Raw genomic sequence first — 25,686 nt, 5'->3', positions numbered from 1 at the left:
AAGAATGTGAGGGAATGATCCCGCTGCTCACCAAGGGGATCCACGGCGGCTTCCTGACGTTCACTTTAAGGAAGTCCGAAAGTTAGCCTGCTTACCGAGTGACTTTTTTATCCGGTAGACTGACTCGTGATGTCTGGCGAAAACACGGAGGAACAAGAGGTAAGCTAATTCATCCGTTCAAACATCTGAATGCACTCCTTTGTGTGTGGTGTAACTTTTTTTTTTTTTTTTTTTTTTTTTTTTTTAAAGCCGACTTCTTTTCCACAGTGTGAGTTATTGAATGGGCTGTGTTGTGCTCCAAACTGTGCAGATTATGGTTTTGGCTGGCTGCTCTGAACCACTATCGGTCTGAAGCGTTGCAAACTACTTTGTTAAAGCCGAGAGTTTCTTTTCTTGTCCCATTCTGCTGCTTCCTCCTCTATTGTGAGTGTAAAAAATTTCAAGGTCTGTGCTGCAGTTGTATTACCAGTCTTAAGTGTTCACAGTGCAGCCTTTAATTACTTGTTGCAAATTATTGTCTTGGTCTCATTGAAATTATTTAAAACTAAGCTATATAAACTCATAATCGTGTGGCCAGTTTGCCAAAAAACAACAACAAACAAGCATGTAATTCCCTGCATTTTAGGATAGTATTCAGCACTCACAAGTTCCTATAGAAACACTATAGTGACACCAGATGAGATTATAAATAGCAAGACCATAAACAGGGGTAACGTCACTTGAACGAGTACAAACATAACTATCATATTTATTGGCTTAATCTAATGGTTTCCCCGCCGAGTTAATTTAGACGGTGGTATTTTTAATTAACTGAAATGCGTCCAGATTCATGCTGTTACTTCCACTGTCTTCTTATAATCTGTTTGAAACAATTAATATTAACACGAAGTATTATCACAAGTGAAATCTAAACTAATCCATTACCTGTTGCTTCTATGGGTTTTTCCATTTACTGTCTCAGCCAGTCTGTCTAATAATTGATTTTCTTGTCTCCTGGGCTTCTCTACAGGAGGTATAATGCCAGAAAAGTGACAGTAAACTAAAGTTTGGGTAATTAAGACTGTTGTTTATTTAATCAAGAAAGTGTGACAAAAGTGCGTTGACAATAAAAAATGAAAAGAAGTGAATATACTTTGACAGAATTCCATTAAATGGTCAGATTTGCAGGTTTTATGGATGAGAATAATCGGGTTGCTGGGCAGGTTGCTTTATAGCATTTTAGACAAGAACCATTGTGGTATTAATATATATATATAGATATAACTACACCCCTGTTTCACTTTACATTTTCCCTGTAAGTGAGCGTCTCTGCTGCTCTGAGGACATGATGTTAATATAATATAATTGCTGGTTTGGTTGTCCTATGTTTCATGCCCTCCAGAAGGAATGTAGAGTTCCATAAGTTTTACTTAAGTTGTGGCTGTCTGCTGATTCTCAAGTGCACTTTTAAAAAAAAAAAATTCCATTGACTTTTACGTAGAAGGCTTTTGCCAGAATATACGGGTAGTTGATATTACCTCTCCGTTCCCCTCAACCCCCCCTTCTCTCTCTCTGTGACTCATGTGGGTGTTGGGCTGAAATAGTTTGGTGTAGTTTTACATTCCTTATATAGCCTCTGAGGAGTGAGGAGAGGCTAGGGCTTGCCTGTGTCGCAGACAGCGTTGGGGGGGTGAGGGGTGGGGGGGTGGGAGTAGGGTTTGCCAACAGAGAGAGAATCTGCTTGCCCTAGCTTACTGACTCTCTAGCTTTCTCCCAGGTTTGGGCTAGAGGCTGGCCCTTGAGGACAAGGTAGGTTTGCGTGATGGCATCCTCGATAGCTAGCTATGTGTCATGAAGAGCAAAGACACCTGGTAGGGTTGAGGGGGGAGGAGCGAGGGCCAGAACTAGGGGTGCAGGTACAGAGGTCAGTGGTACAGCTGTAACTCGCAAGTAAGAGCAACGTAGCCCTGTGTCTCGAATTGCCTTTGGTTCTTAAAATTACATGGTCATTTAGCGCCATGTCTTCACGGTCAATAAGAAGTTCTGATGAAATTGTATCACACTGTTTTCGTGGTTTGACAGCTGCAGTAATTATGTAAAGTATTAAAAAATATCGAGGCAAGTTTGTATGTTGTTGGAAAGTGGACCTGTGTTTGATTATAATTCAGTTTAATGATTTAATTATAAATTGAATACAACAAATTGCTTACTCCCACTCACTGAAGGAGAGAAGATCATTTTTGAATGCCCCTGCTGTTCTTATCCTCCTGATGATTTATGTTGCTGATGTTTTCAGTGGTCCTCATTTGCATGGTAGTATACTTTGGTAAACTCTGAACTCGGTTCCTGTATCGATACTCTCCTCAGCGTATGATGCAAGGGATGATGACCTATTAGTTTGTGTGTTGATAAATGCTGAAACGTTGTGTCCCACTGGTATTTCATTGTCTTGAAAGTTATGCAATTTAAAGAGTGCAATTGGTTAATTCTAACAAAAACACATTTGATGTATTCCTATCAACAGAATTGTTTCAAGATTTAATCCATACAGAAACTGAACGTGTGTGTTTGTGTTGGAGACAGATGCAGACATCCAGCAGCTAGGGTGCTGGGATGAAAAAAAGGATGTTTGCCCTCAGAAACCTTTTCCAGGCTTTTGGCCCAATTAATACTTTGTTTCCTCCTTTCTCTTCCTCAAGGCTATGAACATATACTCTGTAACCCTCAGTGGCCCAGCGCCTTGGGGCTTCAGGCTGCAGGGTGGCAAGGACTTCAGCATGCCCCTCACCGTGTCAAGGGTAAGAAACTGTTTGTTATTGGAGTCGACTTTTGTACTTCTCTGCTTCTCTGATCACTGTGGTTTTTGCACTCTTATTGTAGATTTCCATTAAAGATCACTCTGTAACATCATTTATGTCCTTACAAGCTTCAATATAAAAACCTTGGTTTATTCACAAGAGGCTCTGTTCAGTCAAAGCTTGGTCACCACATAATGGCCCTACCTGAGCATGTGTGTGTCATCATTTGTTAGGCATGCATAGTAAAGGATTTTGTCTGCACACTGTGGTGTTGTATCACTCACATTTCATGGTGTATATACCAACCCGTATCCAGTCAGTCTTTACATGCAGCACCTTTGCATTAATAGTATTAAACGATCACAAGGACTTGCTGTCATTTGTTTTGTAGTGCTGTGTACTCTCCATGTTAGGTCATTACCTCTTTACTGATTGAATTTTCAAATACTCTATAAACTAATGTTGCTGTTGAAGAGCTGCTCTCTTCAACAGCAACATTAGTTTATATAACCATTTTCCAGGCCTTATAAGTGCAATGCTGCTTTGCCTGACAAACACACTGTCTCACACTTGCAGTCGCACACGCATGCGCTCACATAAAATCATTCCAACAATGCTGCCAGCTATTGCGCACACAGATCTGGCATTTTATTATGCACTCATTCTCTGTTGGCATTGTTATATAGCTACCTTAGAGGCTGGTGTGATCTATAAATGTTAGACTGATTTACATTTATTAATTCATCAATTCTGTTCAATATTTGCAGTTTCCTATTTCAGAGATAATTGGGTATTAAAAGGTAATTTATATATGGGTCAATCTTGGTTTTAGCCCCAGAAGATTACTCCACATAGTCTCAATCATTCAAAACACTTGATTAGCACTGTATTATTAGCATTGTGCTTTACCTGCTTTATTTTTTCTTTGTTTCTTAGTTGTTACCAAAAAGTCACATAGTTGTATTAGAAGATTAAGATGAAAAGCAGCAAACAAATTATGCACTATTATATGTTGCTTTGGTTAGTTTGGTTCTCAGCGTCTTTAGTGTGTTGTAAGTGTCATCGCACTGAGGTGTGTGTGTAATCCTGTGGTGAGGGCAGCAGTTATCACCAGCCTTGTCAGTACATGTCTTGTATCTGCTCTGCTCTCCTGCAGGAACCACAGTCAGAAACACAGTGTTCCCCTTGGATTCATGACAAGAAACGTTTTCTTCAACCCATAAAAAACAAAAAAACAAACAGATGTTAAAACCTCATTGGACGCTCGGCCCAAAAGAAAAAAGGGATTTTTGGTGGGATATAGTGTAGGTGTTGACTTACAGGAATTTCAGTCTAGATGGGCAAGGTGTGCTGTAGGCTGAATGTCAGTGGGTGAGTCAGTAGTTGTAGTTGAATTGTCTTGGCTAATCAACCAGTGCAGGAGGCCAGTTTTTCTGCAATCCAGGTACATTACGTACGCTGATTATTTTCCTCACTGAGAGAAATATGGCTTACATATTCTGTAGTGCAAAGCCTTTCTCCACCCGCCTCTGTATACATTTTGTTAGACCGAGGTTAGTCCAAGTAGTTTGGTGTAAGATTAATTATTTCTCCCAATCTGAAAAAAACAAAACAACAGTTTGGTTATGATTGGAGCCTTAACAACTGGTCAGTGACTAATATGTTTGTGGCTTGTTCCCACAGTCTGTGGAACAGGAGTTATAAAGATGTGTCAGGTTTTCTCTTTTTACCTTTCAGGGACTGTTGGCTCTCCTCGCAATTGTCATAAAAGACTGGGCAGTGAATCACACAGTCACAGAGGATGAAAACAGCCCAACAAGGGGATGTAAACCTCAAAGATATACAGTATCCCTTAGTAACAGGGAGGAAAGTCAGGCCTGCACTCACTGGCCTTCCGTTGGATGAATTTAGTGGGCAGTCTTTCTTTACTGGCTTGTAGCTGATGAGATAAGTATCTCAACCCAGACAGTCAGCTAAAAGCAATTACACAATCAAGAACATGTGGAGTGACAGGACAAAAGCCTCAGTAAAACGCTGTAAGGCAGAGAGATTGCAAGTGATAACTCCTGAAAGATCAATGCATTTAAGTGTTTTTGTAAAGATTAGATGACAATTAGTGCTGTTGAGACTGGATCTACTTAATGCTCATTGTTATTTAGTTAATTTGAGTTTGGTTTTACTGTGGCTGATTGTGACATCATCAATAACTTCATATTTAATCATTTACCTTGTATTTGATATACTGTAAATGGGGACTGATATTGATTTGGAAAGTTGTGTGTGTCGTGTGTGTGTGCGTGTGTGTGTGTGTGTGTGTGTGTGTGTGTGTGTGTTAGTAAATGGGTTTCCATGGTCTATGAATGCTCATGTTTCCTTCCTCCTCTGTCTGTGAGCCTGGAAAGCTATGCTTTCTCAGCATTCCTGAGATTTTTCTTGTATCCACCCTGTCGCTGCCAACAGACAATCCTCTTGTCTCCTTTCAGTGTCTAATATGTCTTCCACACTCACTTTTCTCATCCATATGATGGACTCCCCCAGTCTCACTGGAATACTTTTCCAGTGAGATCAGAGGAACGGAGGCCATGCCAAGACAAACTGTTAAGTCACTGTGAAAGGAAAAATGACTTTTTGACCTAGCATAACATGGATACCCATTTATCAACTGAAAAAATATGTTGATAACTTTTATTTGACACTTTTTTGTATCAATATCCCACTCCTTGGGAAACAGCTAATTCTTTTAGATGTTAGTGCACTTGACCCTTCACCATAAAAAGAAAAAGTAAAGAAAAAGCAGAACCTTTCTCTGTTTAACTTGGATGTCATTTTACCCCTGTCCAACTGAGACAGTGATACAGGTCATAGCCAAGCAAGTCAATAGACTTTGGTTCCTAAGCACTATCTCTATCTCATTTGAATAGCCTATGGGTTGGATGCTGCTTTGCTTTGGTGAACAGACATTTCTATCAGTTTATTGTTATTGGCATTTAAATTGTATTTAAATGGGTACTCCTGCAGCTCAGCGTCGCACTTCCATAAAGTTGCAGGGTTTGCAAGAGAAGGGAGAAAAAAAGGTAAAAAATTAAAGCAGCAAAGGCTGAGATATCCTCACTTTTAGCCCCTGGTAAATGTTGAGCTCTAAAACACTAGATCCCTGGAAAATAACCCCGATGACATCATCAAGGTTATTTTCTGTTGACAAAGCTCCTCAAAAGTAACATTATACAAATGTTTTTGTAGACTGAGTGGGACTAACCATGACTAGTAAATACATCTTCATGTGTAAAAAAAAAAAAAAAAAAAAAAAAAAAACCCAACAAAAAACCCCAAAAAGTAATTGAATAGGAGTAGTTGTAGTTTAGAGAGTTGCAGTATCTGTGAGAGGATCATCCTCTGACAGCCGTCTCACTTGAGTGGGTCAAACACACATTAAACACGCATCTAGTAAGCCCTCGTCATATGACCATCTCCTCTTCTGAAAGCTGACCTTTGAAAATCCTGAGGCAGCCAGTTGAGTTGTTGTGAGTTTGATCCCTTTCTAACTCGTCTTTGTACCAACTTTTTCTCTTGCTTTTATTTTTTGAGAGGACGAAGGTTTTCTTAAGTAAAATGATATCTCTCTCCACATGTTTGCACCAACATCCTGTTTCAACAGGAAAGACATAACATTTAGGAAGCAAGATGTTGTCATGAGGCTGTTTCATTGCTGTTTCAGTTGAGTGTGCCACAGTCTGGGGCAGACCTACAACTCTTCAGAGGAATTTCTGCAAATATCTGCCCCAGATCTCCTGCCACTGCGATTCCATAAACATTATGATACTATAACTGAGCCTCCTGAGCACCATCTGGTTTCTATCGACAAACACATGCCACGCCACTGAAATCAAATGTTGGGAGGAAATTACAGATGATGTCATGTCAATAAGCGAGTGAGGACATTTTTGAACGTCTCTCCACCAGCATAGCTGGATGTGTCATCATGTCTTGTATTTGTGTACGTGTCTTTGTCTGACTCGAAGGCCATCTGCTGCTTTACCACTGGTATACTCTTAAACATTCCCTCTCTCACTCAAACGAACTCTGGGAAGAGAGGCCTTCTTAGAGGGGTGAATTAATAATTCAGGACTTTACTGATAGATTGGCCGCAGGGGGCATTTCTTCTGTGTCTAGTTTGATGTGAATGTCTTATGTTGTGATCAGTGCAGCAGTGTTTTAAGGTGAGTTAGTGCTAGGTGTTTCACTGCAGTCATTACCGGGCAACCACATACTTGCAGGTTTGGTTTTCCATTTCTCAGAGGGATATTTATGGCTTTGCATCAGCTGTGCTGTGTGAGTGATGTAAGGACAGACTGTCTCTCGGCCCCCAAATAGCCATGGAAAGAATAAAAGTGAGCTGGTGCAGAGTTACATGGCCAGTATATCTACAGCTGTAGATAAATTTTAGTGCACTATTAGTTTAACCAAACTCAAGAGTAGCCAGCTGAGAGCAAGTGTGAGGCCCCAGCTCACCTGTAGGGTCAGTCAAGGGGAGCACTTCAAAAGTGAATTCAAGATGCTGCATTTTGAAAGGTTGGCTAATTCTTTGAAATACGATAGCTTACCAGAACAGCTCTGTGACTGCGCTCTGCCAAAAAGACTTGAAACAGGCAGCGAAGCTAATCACGTAGTTGTGAATACCGTCAGCTGTACAAACGTCATGCCATTGGTGTGAGGGGAGCTCTGATCACATTTGCACAAAATAATTTATGAGAGAATGAGCCTGCTTCTCGTTAGGTACGTGCATCAGAGGAGCTGACCATATCAAGAAGCCATCTTTGTGGTATCGCTGCTACATGATGTTATCATACATCACGACTGCACCATCATGTTAGAACCCTGGTTGTTGTGAGTGTACGGTGCAGTGCGTTGCATTCAAGAACATGTTTTCCACTGTCCTTTGCCGTATTGACAAACTGCTGGGGCGGTGTAGGGTTTCCGTCTGCCCCTTCCAACCAAAGGTCTGAGCACAGCAACTTTAACTGCTGCCTTCTCAAGTGGGGGAGCAGCTGCACTCTGAACCTGAGCCAGGAGCACAGGTGTCCGTGTCCATCAGTAGCTCAACTCACACAGACACACATGTACGTACATATACAATCTACAGTCTTTATGGCTTCTTTTCCTCTCTTCTTTTCTCTTTTTCTCACCTTACAGGTAAAAACATTTACAGGTGTTCAGTGGGTGTAGATCTGATGACTGCATACAAACTGATTTTCAGCATTTTCATAGTCAGCAAACTATTCAGTGCACTCTCGTACTCTGTATGGAAACATTTATATCACTTTTCTCCCATTCATTTATTTATATTTTTCCTTTAATTCTTGTTATCAAAAGTAGAATAACAAAGTCAACCCCTGCCACTTCAAGATTAGTTTGCACCAGCTTTTACTTCTAATTGTAAAGCTCATAAATGGCTTCTTTAATAATTCTCTCTTTAGTTTTTTTTCTGCCCACATTCTACGTTACATTTCTATCTATTACTTTACTGGCTAGAAGTATTTGATCTCCTTAGTTTTTACAGAAATTAAAGACCATTTATTGTGTTAGCATTTAACAACTACAGCTCTCTTGAGGCTTTTGCAGTGCTTCTGTGGCTAAAAGGGATATGTTGTTGTTTAAAGCTAACAAAATAATTGTTGTATTTTCGTAAAATGACGATGTGCTCAAGTTTTATTAGCCAATCTAGTAGTAAAAATGGGGGCAGGACTGCAGCTCTCTGTAGTGAAGCTCAGTGACATTATTCCAGGCTGTACCCCTTTTCAGAATATGTCACACGTGTCCATGTCATAGTTGTTTTTTTCCTGTGTAAGCTGTTAAAACTCTTTTGAAGTTCTTTCGAAACTGGAGAAATTATTTCTTTCTTAACCCCTCTAATTGCTTCCAGTGAGCACAAATCAAAGGCAATTAAAGTGATGTTTGAACTTGGCTGTAAAATAAGTGTAGCCTGGATTGCCTCTGAGGAATGCATTTCCTCCTATTTTTAGCTTTGCCATGTTTTGAATCAAGGCAGGCTCTAACTTTGTTGTCTTTGTGGGGTGCCGAGCAGTTTTTCAGCCTGAACTGTCATCATTTTACAGAGCATATTACCTCCCTGCTCGCACAAGTGTTTATGTTTAATGTGCAGAATCAAAGCGGCAAGTGTGATAGTTTAGCTGAACATGGCAGAAAACTATTGATTGAACCGCTGAGTCCTCTGAGCTTTTGATGAGCTAACATTTGCAGGGATCCATGACATCAGAGAGTAATCCTAATAGGTTTTTTGCCAGAAATCCTGGCACTCACTCCCTTATCTGATGCTGAACACTTTGTACTCCAGTTATCTTAGAATTTGGCACGAGTCTCAAGTTTCATTAAGCCACATGGACAAGCTGACTAAGCCCTTACTAAACACGATTTGGCATCGGCACAGTGTATATTAGGGGTTTTAGAGGACATGGACAAGCAGCGCAGTATATGCACATGTACAAAACCATTACTACCCATACAGACTATGGCAAGTTCTTCCTGTTTGTAACAAGACTCCAGCCTCATTTGCTCTGACTCAATATGTCTGCAGTCTGCGTGTCACCACGAGAGGATGATGTCATGCTTTTATCAGTGAAACTGGTCAATGACTTACCTGTCTGGATGGAGGAAAAGTGTATTGGTTGTTCCAGTAAATGATATGACTATATGTAACATATGGTCCCTGTCTGCAGCTTTCAGGAGTTCCTCTCATAGTCTTAAGTCACATCTGCAGTAAATTATATGGTGATGACTGATGACATCATGATGACCTATAATGCCTGTTCCTGGTAGTGTTGAGTGAAATATCTGGACTGGCTCATCAGACCCAGACACACAGACTCCCTGAGTTGATTATTAGGTGCTGTCAACAGACAGTGCAGAAAAGTCAAGCGAACAAGACGTTTTGTGTGTTTTGCTTTGAACTACTGACATGTGTGAGATAAAGGTAATGGTCATTTTTAAACTCTGATTTTGAAAATATTTTCTTTTTGAAACATGACATCGAACCACCCTTGAAAGACGAAGATACAAGATGACTACAAATACTGCAGCATTGTTGTGTTCAGAATATTTATGTATTAGACCAATTAAATGATCATCAGCTGTGTGGATTTTATAGTTATTGGAGTTGCACTTTGGCCCTCAGAGCTGCCCCTTTTACAAGACCTTTTCTTCCACTGTGTTCACTGTTGTCTCCTATGAAAACCACGTACTCCTCTAACTTCTGTCTGGTCTCTGTCCCTGTGTTTTCTTTTCCTCCAGCTGACCCCGGGCGGGAAGGCAGCTCAGGCTGGTGTCGGGGTGGGAGACTGGGTGGTGTCTATTGGTGACACCAATGCAGAGGACATGACCCATGTGGAAGCACAAAACAAGATCAGAGCAGCAACAGACTCCCTCACCCTCACCCTCAGCAAGTAAGTCCCCTGGCAGTGCGTGATGCAACAAACTGCTCTGTGATCACTCACCCTACATTTTTTATCTTGCTCAGCAGCATAAATCACCATGAAACATGTATCCTCCTTTATTCTTACTGAAAAATGAGATAGCAAAATGTCCTTGAGTTTTGGTTCAGTATGACAGATGGTTGCAAAATAAATTTAAGTTATCATCACATACACAAGAATTATTTTTCCTCCCTGAGGCTTGAATTAGTTTTAGATTTGGACCTGGCTGAAATTTAATTCGACTAATTTTAAGTCACCACCCCACTAGCAAATGCTGTCCAAAAAAGTAATAATTTCTGGCGGGGAGGATATTTTTTTGAACCTTTTTGCCTCTTTGTCGAATACAGTAGTTTGCAGGGTGTTTCAAAAAGTACTGAACAGATTTTAGTGGAAATCTGGAGTTAGTCCATGAGCCAAAAAAGAATTAATTAGGTTTTGGTACAGATAGTGCTACCATATGGTCATTTATAAAGAAAAAATCTTTCTTGGATTCTTGGTCTGACCTATATCTTTGCCCAAAGTTCTTGCACATTTCTCCCATGTAGATTTCAATTTTTTACAAACTGCATTTTTTTTTAGTTCTCCTTATACAAATTTGATCTAGTCTTCACTGAGTTGTTGAAGTGCAAAACATATTTAGGTCTATTTTTTTTTTAGGTTTTTCTATTTATAACATGCTGTTTTTGCACAAGTGTTTGCCAGGGTCTTGCTGGCAGTGTCGAGCTGAAACAAACTGCAGTGCATTTTGCAATTGGAACCACATTCATGAGACAGGTGCACATATCAACCCAGAGTGATCCTGAAAAATATGATGGCAATTTTTAATGAGTTAAATGGCTAAAACCTGGTGGTCATGAGTCTGACCCACATGAAATTTTGCCCAATTAAACCTTGTACAAAGGTATTCTCCAAAATTCAGCATTATCCTCTATCATTATGTATTTTGACGCCAGTTCAAATATAGAAGCAGGTTAAAAACCTCTCTTTAAAACATTATTGTTTATTAAAGTAACAAGATGATTGTGAGCTATTGGCAGAGCTACATGTTATCTGAATTCTTTCTAGATTAGTATTACAGTAATATTATGTCCTTTTCATCCTCAAGAAGCAAAGAGCAGCAGTGAATAGTCTGCAAGCCAACTGCTGTCAGGTAGATACACTGGCCATTGTTCAGATGAAATACCATTTTCATAGCAGCCTTATATTATGCCTCAGCTTTATAATGACATTAGAGAAATGCTTTCTTCAGATTAAAACATTTCGTTGTTAGGTGTGAGCCAGGAAATCTATTTTTCTTAGTTTAATTTGCACTGGATAACCTTCATACAGTGATACCTGCTCACGCATTTGCTGCCAGAAATTCCTGACTGGTAAAGTATCTCTGTAGACTATAAGCCAAAATGTTTCACCAGGAGCCTAATTATGGAAAAAGATTTCCCTCCCAGAGAAAGATGGAATGTCACCATTCACGAGTCTAAAGCCTTCAGAAAATGAGACGGTATTGACTTGCTAAGTAATAGAGGTGAAGCCCTCTGCTGTCGTGGGACTCATTTTGATTCTGTGATACTCATAAGTGTAGAGGTTATGATCACAGCTGTAGCACAGCTATTGTCACATCTAGTTCATTTTGTTGTTGCCTGCCGAGAGATTCAGCTGTGAAGTTCTGACAAATCTCCTTTGTTCACTTGAGTCAGAACAGCCGCAGGTCATTTATATTAATTTCCTGATCAAAACAGAGCCAGAGCTTAAATGTAATAGTCTTAGATTTGAGAGATCCTGTTGGATGTTTGCTGCATATTGTTCATGATACACCAGTCTCCTCCATCATTCACTCAGCATGGACCTCTCTGCTCGCATCACTAAATCCAGCGGGTCTATCAGTTCATTTTCCTTTTTTAAAATATTTTTATTGGATATGAGACAGGATGTCCACAAGGTTATAACTCAATAATAGTTTTAGTCATATTTGAAGAAAATAAAAAATCCACCAAACATTAGCTGGCTGCTCAAATGTGAGCATTGGATGATTTTCTTTCTCATACATGAAAATAAACTGAATATCTTTGAGGTTTGGACTGTTAGTTTGACAAAACACGACCTTTGGCTTTCTGGCATTTAAAATGATTAATCAATTAATCGACAAAAAAAGGATTGGCAGATAACTCTCTAATAAAAATAGTCCTTATTTACAGCTCTAACATTAAATCAATGTTGAAGACGACAGATAGTTATTGGTATAGACATCAATATTGAGACATAATGTGTTCCGCTAAAGGAGTAATGATTAAGCTACTTTATTAGTTTTGTTTGAGTTAAATAGCTTGAGAAAGGTGAGAATAGAGAGAGAACAATGGAGGGAAGATGAGTAAGAATAGAGGGAAGGGTGGGTGGAGTACAGAGAATATTAATCTTAGCAGGATCAGCAGCTTTGTAAAGTAGAACTTCCTCTATAATCTTGTGTGTAATATATAGTTTAATGTTACTAAATATTGCAGCAGGTTATTATAACACGAGTTACTGGATCTGGTTGAGATATTGTAAAGTGATCCGTCTCTCTTTGCTAGCAAAGAGCAGCAATTCCTTTTTTCCATACAAGACACACTGCTAATATTGCATTTATTTTTTTCCCCCGGAGATAGGGCACGTACTGTATTTTGACTTACTAAATGCCTTAAAAGGAGTGTGAGGGAGAGAGAGCAGTCGACTCATGGGTCGGAGAGTGAGAGTGAGGAGGAAAAGGAAAGGAGAAGAATTAAAAAGGAGACAGTGAGAGTCTTGTTGGCTTTGTGGTGAAAGGATAAAGATCAAGAAAGGTGACGTCATGCAGAGGGAAAGATGAGGGTTAGTCTGTTGTCACACATGATCCAGATGTGTCCTCTGTCTGTCCAGCAGGGTCTGTTCAGGAGAATGGCAGAAATTATTGTTACTGTGCATTTTAAAACATAAGTCATGACTGTTTTTAATGAAAGAATGGTTTTATACTTTCACCATTAACCCATAGGGAGTGGTGTAATACTTTGATAGACCGGTAATAAGCCAGCGTGTTTACTTAACAGCAGCCATACTTTTCCTGCTCTGTGCGATTCGCCTCCTCTATTTCTCATCTCCTTGTGGAGTCCAGCTATGGTAAACATTTCACATTCTTCCACTCTGTTTTTACCCATGACTCCCTTCCCATGAGTCCCCAGTCTCCTCTCTTCATCTCTCCCTCTCCTATTGTTATTGTATTGTAAGACAAGCAAATATTGTTTTCCAGAAACACTTCTCAGAGAGGAGGTATTGTCAGTTTTATTTATTCGTATCTTGGCTGCCATCCACAGTTTCTTTCATGTCAAGAGAGGGGGACAGCTGCACAGTGATGAGATATGGCCTATTGTTTGGTTTAGTGCCTCATTTTGTTCAACACCAATGATCATCTCGTGTCTTCTTATGTGGAAGATTTTGGGTTCATTCAGAGCCTTTTATAAGGAGTGGAATCAGAAAGAGATGAGCAGTAGATTTTCAGCTTCAAAGAAAGAAGATAAAGTAGCATCTACAGGGACACACTAGGTCCATATTTCAGTGTTTCGCTGCCAGTGACTTGCCTGGAGGATTGTGGTTGGAGAATGTTGGTGATGTGTGCAAGTTTGATAATGGTATCATGGGAATTTTCTTTTTTTCCTGTGGTGAAACTTCACATTTTATCTGAAGTTAGCTTGAAAGCCAAGCATGCATCATCGAGCATAAGTGACCCATGAAACGAGGCAGGAAATGATCTCATACAGCGTGCATATTCAGTTTCAGCACAGGTCAATCTCAGCCCAAGCAACTTATTCCATGAAGCAGTGACTTAATCATTTCCATACTTGTTCATGTAAACTCAGTTTGCCAGAAGAAATACAGTAACAGAACAGCCGTCATACTCGCTCCTTATGTCCCTGATTTCAAGTGTGACTCATCAAATTGTGGGTTAAGGCGAGCTGAAGCACTGTGAACGTCACATTGATTTGTCTTCCCAGAAATGTGACACGCACAGACATGTCAGTATGCCTTGCCCTCGCTCCTCTCTCTCTGTATCTCTTCAGCCATGTTGTCATCCTGTCTTTAACATAGCTCTGTGAGTGGGTGACAAGGCGTTGGCATGAGCAGTTATTCATTTCTCATTGACACAGGAAGCAGTCCATTGTTTTGTGTGTGATTGTACTCTGAAACAATAGGGGTGACTGCAGGGTTGGTTCATTCTTCCTTAACCTCATTGTGGCTTTGTGTAGCATGCAAACAGTGGCTTGGGGACGGTAGGGGTTTATGTTTAGCTGCCTTAGCGTTCGCTGGCATTATAAAAAATCCATGTTTAATGTGTGAAGATATTTTCATGAACTATCTGCTGTGTTGCTCAAGTCAGTGAAGGCACCACAATAACATGAATCCTGGGATTAGAGTTAAGAAGTGTACAACACTGTGCCACTCTTAGCTGGGGGGTGAATCTGGGGACAGTATAAGACTGTGGAAAGTAGTGAGGTTTTTGGGTGTCACTGCCAACAACCAACAACGTGGTTCTTTCCTCCTTTTATCTCTGTCGCTTGTACCATCTTGCTGATTAGCTTCATTGCTGAGATGTGTGCAGGCAGGGACTTTGCTTGAGACAGTGGAGTCCATGTGGCATTAAAATACAAGCAGTTTCAGTAGACATGCCCAGCTTAACCCTATTATCTTAACCACATGTTTGGATATGAAAACAAATGTGAAATTATGACCCAAATGTCAGTTAAGATCAGTCCAACAGTAGATTTTGCAGGGCTACTTCTTGGTCGTAAATGAGTCGTAGTTATGCAGTTTTATGATGCGATTGATGATTATAATGGACATTTTCAGTGCATTTTCTTCCATTCTGGCATCTGAGTGGTTTAGATAAGTGGGTTAAACTGGACTTGTTTAAAACCCATCTGATCACTTGTTTACAACACCCCTCATAAAACTGTCTCTAACAAAGTTCCTGTTTCTGTCCCTGTAATTAAATTATGTAAGTAGAATGTTGTTTTAACCAATGGGAAAGAACTACAACAATAAGACCTATATTATTCATGTGAGGTCTAACTGAAGTCACTTTATTATTTAGTCTTTGTGAAATATGAGGCTGATATTTCACCTTGAGTAGCATTAATATCAGTATCAGTGTATCACACTTGTTTATGATAGATTTTGTCATTGTAATTTAAATTGAGTAGAATGCATAATACAAGCAAAACATTATTGTTTAGAATTATTTCAGGAATAGTATTGCAGTATTATACATAATAAATTGTAACAAAAAAATAATATACTCAAAACATTTTGGGAGAGGGTTGTATCAAACACAACTTTTACCTGAAACATTGCACGTTTGTGATTTGGAAATTGTAAATATTCACACTGTCATGCACACTGATTTTGATGAAACAATGTTTTAATTACTGTCCCCATCTTTTGTTTCCACAGAGCTTTCAAAACAGGTGGAGACCAGAAGGTAAGACTTTATTTGTCTGAAACACTGAGCTCACGTCTGTATGAACACTTGGATGCTTTGGCATGGTCTGCTAATGGATTACAGTGACATTAATTGAATCTGAAACTCCCTTTTATCATTGTTCACAAATGGCCTCAACAGTGTGTTATGTCACTTTGTGTTTAAATTCATCTGATTCACCTGAGTCACCTGTCAAGCTCTCACAGAGTCCTTGCACTGTGCATTAGCAAAGCATCAGTGAGCTGCTAAATGAGATGTTTGCTGGATGAGTGTGGCGAATCTTCCTTTGAAATTCCTTGTAGCCTGTTTTTGTAATGCCTTGCACAATCCCTGATGCCAGAAAAATACTGATACATTTGCTTTCATTGTGAAGCCCCTCGAGAGTTACTTGCCCAGCTGATTACAGTTTGAATAGCACAGTGGTGTCATGAACTGCTTTGTGCTGCACGCTGTTTTAGGGAAGCAGCTGGAACATAATACTCACACAAAGTCAATGTTCCATTTTAGTAGGTGTTCTTTTGCAGTCCATGCATAATGCTCAGTGAGGAATCTCATTAGTGAGACATGTCAGTCAAATATGACAATTTCTCACTTTGAGCATTTTCATTTTAGCGACAGTAGCAGATTACTTTGGCCAGTCCTTGGCTGACTGCCAACACAAATAAAATGGCTGTGTTCACACTTCTTAAGCACTTCTTCCGTGCGCAGAGAAAAGCCCGGAGGCTTTGACAGAGCTGCTCCTGCAGCATTGAGTAATCATTTGCTATGAAAAAATATTGGGCTGCACGGGAAGCTTTCTTCACACAAAGCTTGGGATTGTGCAACAGCAGAAGGAACTTTTACTGTGTGTCAGAAATTTCTAAATGCATGTTGTGCACTGTGCTGCATTTTCTCCCTCTTCCACACCCTCATAGGACTCACTTGCTCCGGCTTCTGTTCAGCCAAAGTACTCCTTTGCCCCCAGCACAACCATTAACAAGATGGCGAGGCCATTTACAGCAGGTGGTGGTAGTGCCAACTCAGGACCTGCTATAAAACCTGTTGCCTACTCGCCTAAACTTAACACTCCGCGCTCACAGGGCCGTGCCAGTATGCAGCAGCCACAGAATGGGTAGGTGGATAAATAAACACGATTACCTTTGGTACCACAATGTGACTGATGTGGTTTTAATGGTATTTTTGACGTTTCATTATTATGGGTTTACACTTCAGAGAAAATAACTCCTTTGGGATTTCCAGACTGCATTACTTCAATCACTTCTGCAGTATGTTGTCATTGTAACTATGTCACCGGTTTTAAGAAACATTACAGAAAAGAATAAAGAATAAACATCATAAATGTTTGCTGACTCACTGCTGAGATCAACTTAATGATTCCACTGTCTGACAGTAATTTAATACACAAGATGGCAAAAATATGATAACTTTTGTATAAACGTATGCTATTGTTAAACACACCAGCAGTAATAGTAACCTGCCATTATGGATGGTGTGATGATAGACTCATGGCCATAGAATAGTTTAGACAAGAAGGAGGAGGTTGTCAAACCTTTTGTAATAACAGACCCAAATGATCTTGTTGACCTTCATCATATTTTGGCTCAGACAGGTGAAAGCAAACACTTTGTTAGGAGAAGAGCGAATATTTAGCTGACATATGCAATTCACGCTGGCTTCCTCCAGCTGAGAGACGTCTACAGTGGAATTTATCGGATGAAAAACAGTTTTTACAGAGATTACTGAGGGATGTGTCAATAATCACTCACAGTTTTATGGTCTTGTAAAATCCATTTTATTTTTTCTCTGGGTGTGTTGGGGTTTTTTGTTTTGACCGCTGCAGATGTTATGATTTATTTTAGTAAATATAGATTTATTTTCCGTGTGTGTGTGTGTGTGTGTGTGTGTGTGTGCGTGCGTGTGCGTGTGAGAGAGAGAGAGAGACAGAGAAACAAACTAAAAAGTAGAACAGTCTTTATCATTTCCTGCAAAACAGTCCACCTTTTTTATAAGTGACTTGCTGTTTCAACAGATTTTTTACTTAGAGGTTGTGATTATTCGTTGTATCTTGTATAAATGGCAGAATTTTCAAATCCATTAAAATACCTTCAAACTCTCTGCACTAAACTTTGGACCAAAAGTATTTCTCAGCTTTCAAAGACTGTGTTGCTTGTCATGGAGCTCACGTTGTGACTTCAGTTTTTCTTTATATAAAGCATCACTACATAAGTCAAGTCAGACCTCCAATAATGCATTTAATTATAGCTCTCTTTTTGCATTATGCTTACAAATAATTAACCTCAATGATGATCTCACTAGAAACAAATTTATTTTAGAATTGAAGTGTTTTAGACTGATGCCATGAATCTGTCGGCAGTTACCGCTGCAGAAATTACAGGGCTGCGCAGATAGTTACAGACTAATAATGATGGAAAAGCTTGATCATGGTTCATATTTTTACTGTTTAACCAGGGTAGCAACTAAATCATCAATTAAATAGATTTTATGAGCCAAAAGGTGAAATTATGTTTTACCAGCTCTAAGAGAGAGAGCCCTTCTCATGTTTAGTCCCTCAAGTAAATATTTGATCTGTTGTGTTGGAAAAGTGAATCTCTGATGCAGTTGCTAAAAGTTATTCTTTAAAACTAAAAATTTTGATTCTCACCTTTGGTTGTAAATTATTAAAAAACAGTAACTTGGTGTGAAAGCTGATTGTTTTGCGCCAGCGACAGTTGTGGCCTAAGTCATTATGTTTTTGGTTAGTCCGTCTGTCCGTCCGTCCCATTCTTGTGGACGTGATATGTGAGAAATGCCTTCAGGAAACTTCTTCAAATATGGTTCAAAATCACTTGGACTCGAAGATGAACTTATTAGATTTTTTTTGGTCAAAGGTTACTGTAACTACACAAGACACATTTCTGGCCATAACCACAAACATGCATGTAAACTGGACTGGTTGGCGGTGGCAGTTTTAAAGCTCCAATCATTTCTGCTGTGTATTAAAATGAAGTTAATGTTCCCATGACCTCTTGCAGCTATAATTACAAAAAAGATAAATGGCAGTATTCTCCCGTTTTTATTTTTCCACTAGGTTTTCAGATTTTACAAGGACTCCAGGAACGGATCCAGATATAATTTAAGTGATCCTGAAATTGACAGTATGGCATGAAATGGTCTTGAAGGATAGGCCAGTCTGGGTCCTGTAATTTGGGTCATGGCAGTGGTCTGACTGCAGCCATTGGTGAGATGCGGTCTGTTGCTGTATTTAGCCTCACTCATAAATTCTGCTGACTTCTCACACACCCTTTACTGCCCTGGTGCTGGATTATTTAAGCAGCCTTACTTGCTTACTCCAGAGAGGCTTCACATGCTTGAGAAGTTTCTCTGCCAACAGCCCAAACTCATTCGTCCGGCCATTTTTGAAAAGAATAGAGCCTAATTAAAGTGTGAGCCCAGTTTGATGAAGACATTGTTGGATTTCTTCAGACAGTAAACGGTTTTGATGTAAACAACGTATGTGTAATGTGTCCAGGCCTGTTGTCTTGAAACAGGTTTTGTGTGATATTGTTTTTACGGAGCTTACACTGACATCATAATAGGTCACTGCTGTGGCATTTGTGGTTGTAGGCGGTGTATGAGAGTACAATGAAAAATTAGACTAACTGCAGGGACCCAGAAATTAGACAAGGCTGTTTTTTTTGGCAAATGCGCAGGCATTTACATAATACTGAAAAGCATTTGTGCACATGGGTGAGAGGAGCGGAACGGCAAAGGTTTTGTGCCAAATCTAGGGAGTCATTTTAGGTCAGGGTGACAATAGATGATTTGACAAGCAAACAATGCCATCTTTCTCTCACAGAGCCTGTTGACAATAACAGCATGTCTCGTGTCACCTCTTGCATGTTTTTTGCATCCTGCAGTATTTTTGGTTTTCCGTTGTATAAAACCTCTGTCATACATTGACATGTTCTGTCTCTCCTTTAACCCAAAGCTGAACTCTGACTTCTTCCTCTCTCTTTTGTTTTCCTCTTTTGTTTTAACTCCGCAGATGGAAACTCTTGACAAGTTAGTATATTTCTTTTTTTTCCATTTACAATCCAGTACAATATAATAATTGCTTGTTTGCCTTTTTAAGTTGTTATTTACACTCGCATACAATATTTCCCATCCTTTAACAGTGTTTCACAACTTTTTTGTCTTGTGACCTCTTTAAACAAAGCAGTGTGTAGCTTTGTTGCAGAGCTTTGTGGACCGACCCTCGGGTTGGGAACCACTGCTCTGTTAGAATCCATTTGACCATTTCCCATTAAATCACCAGTTAGCATCTCGTTATATAGGACAGGTTTAATTGACACATAGGCCAGAATTACACATATATTAGTATTATGTCTAATAAAATCTCTCCCTAATTATTTAGTCCCCCTCTATCCTTTGTCTTTGTCTTTCCTCTGTTAACTTCATAAATCTGTCTTTGTTGATCTTTGGTCTGTTCTACAGGGGTGAAGCTACTTACTATGATGATATGTACCTAGAGGCCAAGTAAGGGGCGGCTGCATGCCGGCTGGTTTGTTGGCTTATAGGTTATATAGGTTATTATGGCCAGGCTAATAATGATGAGAGAAAAGTGTTGATGCTCTTGTGTAGATTCAGATTGGGTTTACAGAACAAAGATGCCAGGTCATTAATAACCATTCATCTTTCATCCTCTACTCGCTTTTTGATGAATGCATGCTGTGTTGGAAAAAAACGATGTTTGAATGAAAAGAATTTTTTGTGCTGCTTCTTGAGTTGTGTAGCAGAATCAAAGCTTGTTGTAAAATTCTTCTACAAACAAGGCTGGGCTCTGTAGTCTGACAGCTTTTCTCCTGTTGATTGTAATGACAGTTATAAATACAATTTCTGATGTGGTAATGTCCATTTATGAGTCTGCAGTGTGCCCATGAGAAATCTCAGTAATGGGTACCTATTAGCTCACTTAGTGCGTGACTGTGATACTGATCATTCCTCCTAAGTATTGCATGATCTGTTCAGGATGTTCTTTATTTTTAAGGTCACCTGATTAGCTGGGTTGGTGTTAGTAGGTAGTCCCTTGATGGGATTGTGTTAACTGTGCCTGCTGTGTGCTGCTGCTGGGTGTGTGTGCGTGCAGGCACGGCCTCAGGGTGGAGAACGTGCCCTGTTTTATCCCCAACGACCGCAGCAAGAAGAGGCTGATCCAGGACACTGAGGACTGGCAGCCCCGCACCGGCACCACACAGTCCCGCTCCTTCCGCATCCTGGCCCAGCTCACAGGCACCGACTTCAGTAAGTCAGGACTCAGGCCTGAAGAGTGAGACAATACAGAGGGTGGTGTAGGAGCACTGAACAGTTGATCTGATGTGTTCATAGTGACTATCAGTGAGAATGACAGCAGAGTGAGTGACACAGGGAAGGTGGATGACAAGGGTGTCCATTTTTCAGCTGTGGAGAGAGTCAGGAACTGTCAGGTGGCTGCTGTCTTCAGTGACAGCGATGCATGTTTTTTTTTTTACATGACTGTAACCAGTCTGACAAATCAACTGCACATCTACAATATAATGTATATTATTACTTATCATGCCGGGGTCGGCATGTGCTCAACTGGCTATTTGTCTGTCAAAAGGCAACAGTAGGTGTGTGTCAACTCAATCAGTCAGGCATGCTGATTTGTGTGTGTCTCTCCTGGATCTCTCAGTGCAGGACCCAGATGATGAAAACATGAAGAGGGCCAGGTAAAAACCTGAGTGTTGTTGGTTTGAACACAAGTGTTTGTGTTTGTGCACTTGTGTGTGAAGGCTTCAGTTTGGCAATCATTTTGAATAATATCTCGACTTCTAAATCTGCCTTTGATATTTTGCTATTGACATTTTTGCTTGTTCAGACACTGGCATTTGTTGTGTGATTTGTACATGCTTTGTATCATTAGTACAAGGATCTGCTCCATGGTATAATTAACTAATTGCTTTCAACTGAAATTTGACATTTTTGCTCATTTGCTTTCTTGCATATTAGCTTAGCATAACGAAATGAAACAGGGGGAAACAGCTAGCCTGGCTCTGTCTATAACAAAATCCACTAACCTGCATCTGTCTGAGTCACACTTTTTGGCTGAGCACATTCAATTCCTGGAAAGGACTGTGCACCCCCCCACCAAGAAATAATCTGGCACTTAATCCCCTGTAAAACCACATTGTGTCATTTTTACACTGGTTTTTCTACGGATTAAACAAACAATTAATGTGTTAATTAGTTTAACTTAAGAGGTGCTGGTAGGTGGATTTGTTACCTTTGGACAGAGCCAGGCTAGCTGTTTCCAGTCTTTGTTAAACATGAAGCTACAGCAACAGCTACCTAGTTTATCTTAGTGCAAACAGATATGTGAATCAATCTACTCATGTAACTCTTGGCAAGAAAGTGGATAAGTGCATCTCACAAACTGTCGTACTATTCCTTAAATTCAGTTTCTAATTTACCTTCCAAACCTGTCATGTCTTTTTTCTGTCTATGCTGTTTCACCTGTTTTATTCCTCTGCTACTTATTCACCTTTTTCTGCACTTTGCTCCACTTTCTGCTCTTTCATGCTCTTTCTTTTGATTTATTCTCTCCCCAACAATCTATTTCCTTCCTGTTTATCTCTGTTGACTGTGGTCAGGGAAAAGTTCCTCACTGAGATTCAGAGTCCCCGCTATGCCCGTCTGAGGGATTGGCACCACGAAAGGTCTGCTCGCGCTCTCAATATCAAATCCTGAGCGACATCCCAGACGCCATGGGATGCAGAGCCCAGCCAGAGCCTGCTAGCGATAGCCACACCGCAACGACTACGTGACACAGACGACGAAGATAGCCGACCGTCCAATGGCAGTTAACAAATTCACCTCAGATACAGATGGGGTGAAAAAGGGGAAATAAAGAAAAGCAAAAATAGAAGAAACGTAGCCTAGATGACAAAGCCCAAAGTGGAACCTTGCATACTGAGCCTAAGTGTAAGATCTCCCTCTGAATTTTTGACTTGATGATTGTTGACAACACTGTGGACCACTGTGTCTGTAGCCCTATTTTCCATTTCACACTGCGTTACTTGGAGTAAACGAGTGGGAAGGTGGGAAGGGGGGTCTCAGCAGTGGGAAGCGCCTTTCTGTTCGTTATTCTTCTTTGATTGTGAAGTTCAGACCCTCCCTTTGATCTGTCTGTCTTTCTCTCACTCTCTGTCTCTGCCTGCTTCCATTTATTGAGTTCCTCATCCTTTAGAGTTTTCATTTCAGACCCCCTCATCTAGTAGGCTTCTCCAACCATTAAGAAAGAAAAGGAAGATAAATCTGTACTTTTTTCTGCTGTCATCAAAAATATAAAACATCTGAAAAAAAGCAATTCTTGCTTCTCCGTCCTTTTCTTCTTTGTGTGTTTCTTTTCTTCTTGTTTTTTCACTGTTGAAGCTTAAAATGATCCATCTCTTTATATCCAACTCTCAACTCTCTCTTTCTTTAGCTGAGTCACAACAATTTCTTTATTTACTTGTACTGCACAAAAATGATTATGTAGAAGCAGAGTTTTCCTCAGTATTTATATAGTTCTGAATTAATGGGGTGTCTCCTCAAAGATCAAGGTTCAAGGTTTCCTTTTATTGCCTCACAGAGAAAATTGTTGGGTAGTCGGGCATAAAAACAACAAATGAGCACACACATAAAGTAATGCACATTCATAAAGTGCAGAGGTCCGCAGTGAGGAAATGCGGCCTTTAGTCTGTTGCAATTGCCTCAAATAAAAATATTCAAGAGTATTTAAAAGCTAATGAAAAGACCAACATGATGAGATTTAAGCGTTCAGCTGAGGAGTTTCTGCTCTTAACCAGAGAGAGAAAAGACCTAAGCTGAGATCAATAGTTTTGATGGGCGGGTATTAACCTGATTTAAATGTACAAACAGAAATAACTTTTAAGGAAAAAGACAGCTGCACACTATTCAGAAAGCTGGTCTGTGGAAAAGGTACAAAATGTTATTTTGCCTTTAGCTGGCCAGAAGAAAACCTTGTAACAGGGTGATATTTCCTAATGGTTTGTGATAGAAACATGTGAACAGAAACTTGGCAGGTGAAACCGGAAACCAACGAAACAATGTGAGCCATGGGAGTGAGTGAGAAATGCACTGCCTAACAACGTTTGAAGAAATAATGAATTTTCTAAACTGGAGTAGCTTCTATTTTTAAGAAATAAGTAAATTACATTAGAAAATGTAAATGAAGGTTAGGTCATAATGTGGTCATTGGTAACTAAAAGATAATTGGTATTGTTGCCAAATAAATGCCTCAATGGTGCGCTCTGGTTCTGTAGCAATAAGTGTTCACAACCATGTGGAGAAATTTCAGCAGTAACAGGAAACAAAGAATGTGTAATAGTTCATTTAAAAAGTGAAAAGATATTCCTTTTAACATTATACATGTAACAAAGAAAAAATGACAGCCTCTATCAATTATTTGCAAATTTCCTTTAGTTTTCTTTGTGCTTTGTAAATAATGAGGAACGACAGGAAGAGCTTGTTAATTAAAAATGTAGAGCAATATGTAGAAATGCACTCTCTGCTCTCTAAGATGTGCCCCCACTGTTTGACATTTTGCCAAATGACACATTCAGGCTCTTGTAGAGCTGCATCACCTCTGCCTTGTCACTATGGAAGTTTGACATGTGTCAGTGGCTTCTCACTCTATCTGAAATCAAATCCTGGTCCTAACTCTGTCTGGTGTTGAGCTGCCAACAAACTCCTCATTGCTCAGTACGGTGCATCCAACAGGAAAGGAAGCCAAAAAAAACAAAAACAAACAATAAACATAGGTGAATCTGAAATCTGAGGTGTACAGAGTGAACAGGAAATGTCAAGGAACCGTTCCATGGGGTGCTGCTCTGCAGCATGTCCAAAACCGTCAGAAAACCCCTCCTGTCTGCACTGTCTTTGATTCAGGAATTGTGCACCTGCAGCACACTGAGCCTCTCGCTGAGCAGACGGGGGGGAGGAGGATGTTGAAAGCAGTGGAAATGTCAAGGAAACATGACCCAGGCTGCTCCAGGAGGGAATAAGCTGCTGTAGAGGAGGATGTACTCCAATTTGCAACTGCAACCTCCACCAGAGTGAGGTGGAGCCAAACAAACGTCTCAAAGGTGTGTGAGAAGTCAGTGCCACTTGCCTGTTGTCATACAGGGCAGCGTGCCAAGGGTGTGTAGCTGGGGCCGCAGCGTTGACCAGGATGTTGTTTTGTGAGTTGTTAGGTGGGGTTCCAGAGATTAGGCTTGCCAGCGTGGGGGTAGAGGGCAGCTGACCCAGGGCCTTTGAGTCAAAGAGACTGAAAGAGGTCTGTTCTGTCCTTTGTTTGACCCGGCTGCCAGAGATCCTTGTTTTCCAGACTCCATTCTTCCTTCACTCTGTTTTTTGTAGTTTCTTACCAAAAATCTCCTGGCAAGGGTTTTTACCCTCCTTAATTTAGAAAGATTTAACTTCCTCTCCCTGTCACCAGCCTTGCAAGCCATCTTATTGCTATTGCAAAGGGATTTAATGTCCTTTATTATTCAGAGTATGCTGTTTGGAAAATAGCAGACTGATTTTCTTCTTCTTCTTGCTACATAGCTCCCAGCTGCATTTCTATAACTTCTCCTGCCTCTGTAACTTCCTGTGTTTAGTTGTATGAATACATAAGGAGTATAATTGATAGGCAGACTCAACCTGATACAGGCGATGCTATATAACAGGGCTGTTGCAGGGTAATTCATTTCACATCTTCCTTTTTTTTTTATTTGCAAATGAGAAATGATTTCATCATCTTTCATTAGTTTATTGTAGATGGCACAGTTGATGATGTAAACATGATAGATGCCTAAGGCAGTGTTATATTTTTCCCCAGATAAGATGTCTCCAGAGCTCACTGTCTTGGCTCAGAAGT

General features: G+C 40.1%; 1 protein-coding gene across 6 annotated transcripts in view; it reads left to right on the top strand.

Annotated features, from left to right (window-relative positions):
* Positions 1 to 25,686, top strand: part of pdlim7 (PDZ and LIM domain 7) — a 32,452-nt gene continuing 6,766 nt past the window's right edge. For 2 of the 6 annotated variants that reach the window (XM_056383279.1, XM_056383278.1), the window contains exons 1-5: positions 1 to 159; positions 2,679 to 2,777; positions 10,083 to 10,234; positions 15,719 to 15,746; positions 16,661 to 16,857. In XM_056383279.1, coding sequence (XP_056239254.1) covers positions 130 to 159; positions 2,679 to 2,777; positions 10,083 to 10,234; positions 15,719 to 15,746; positions 16,661 to 16,857 — 506 coding nt within the window. In that variant the 5' untranslated portion in view covers positions 1 to 129. The other 4 variants (XM_056383280.1, XM_056383281.1, XM_056383283.1 and 1 more) reach the window with 4 other exon arrangements.

Source organism: Seriola aureovittata, chromosome 8 (genome assembly GCF_021018895.1).
Source record: "Seriola aureovittata isolate HTS-2021-v1 ecotype China chromosome 8, ASM2101889v1, whole genome shotgun sequence".
Lineage (NCBI taxonomy): Eukaryota > Metazoa > Chordata > Actinopteri > Carangiformes > Carangidae > Seriola > Seriola aureovittata.
Note: the sequence above shows the minus strand (reverse complement) of the source record. Positions and strands in the feature narration are given on the sequence as shown.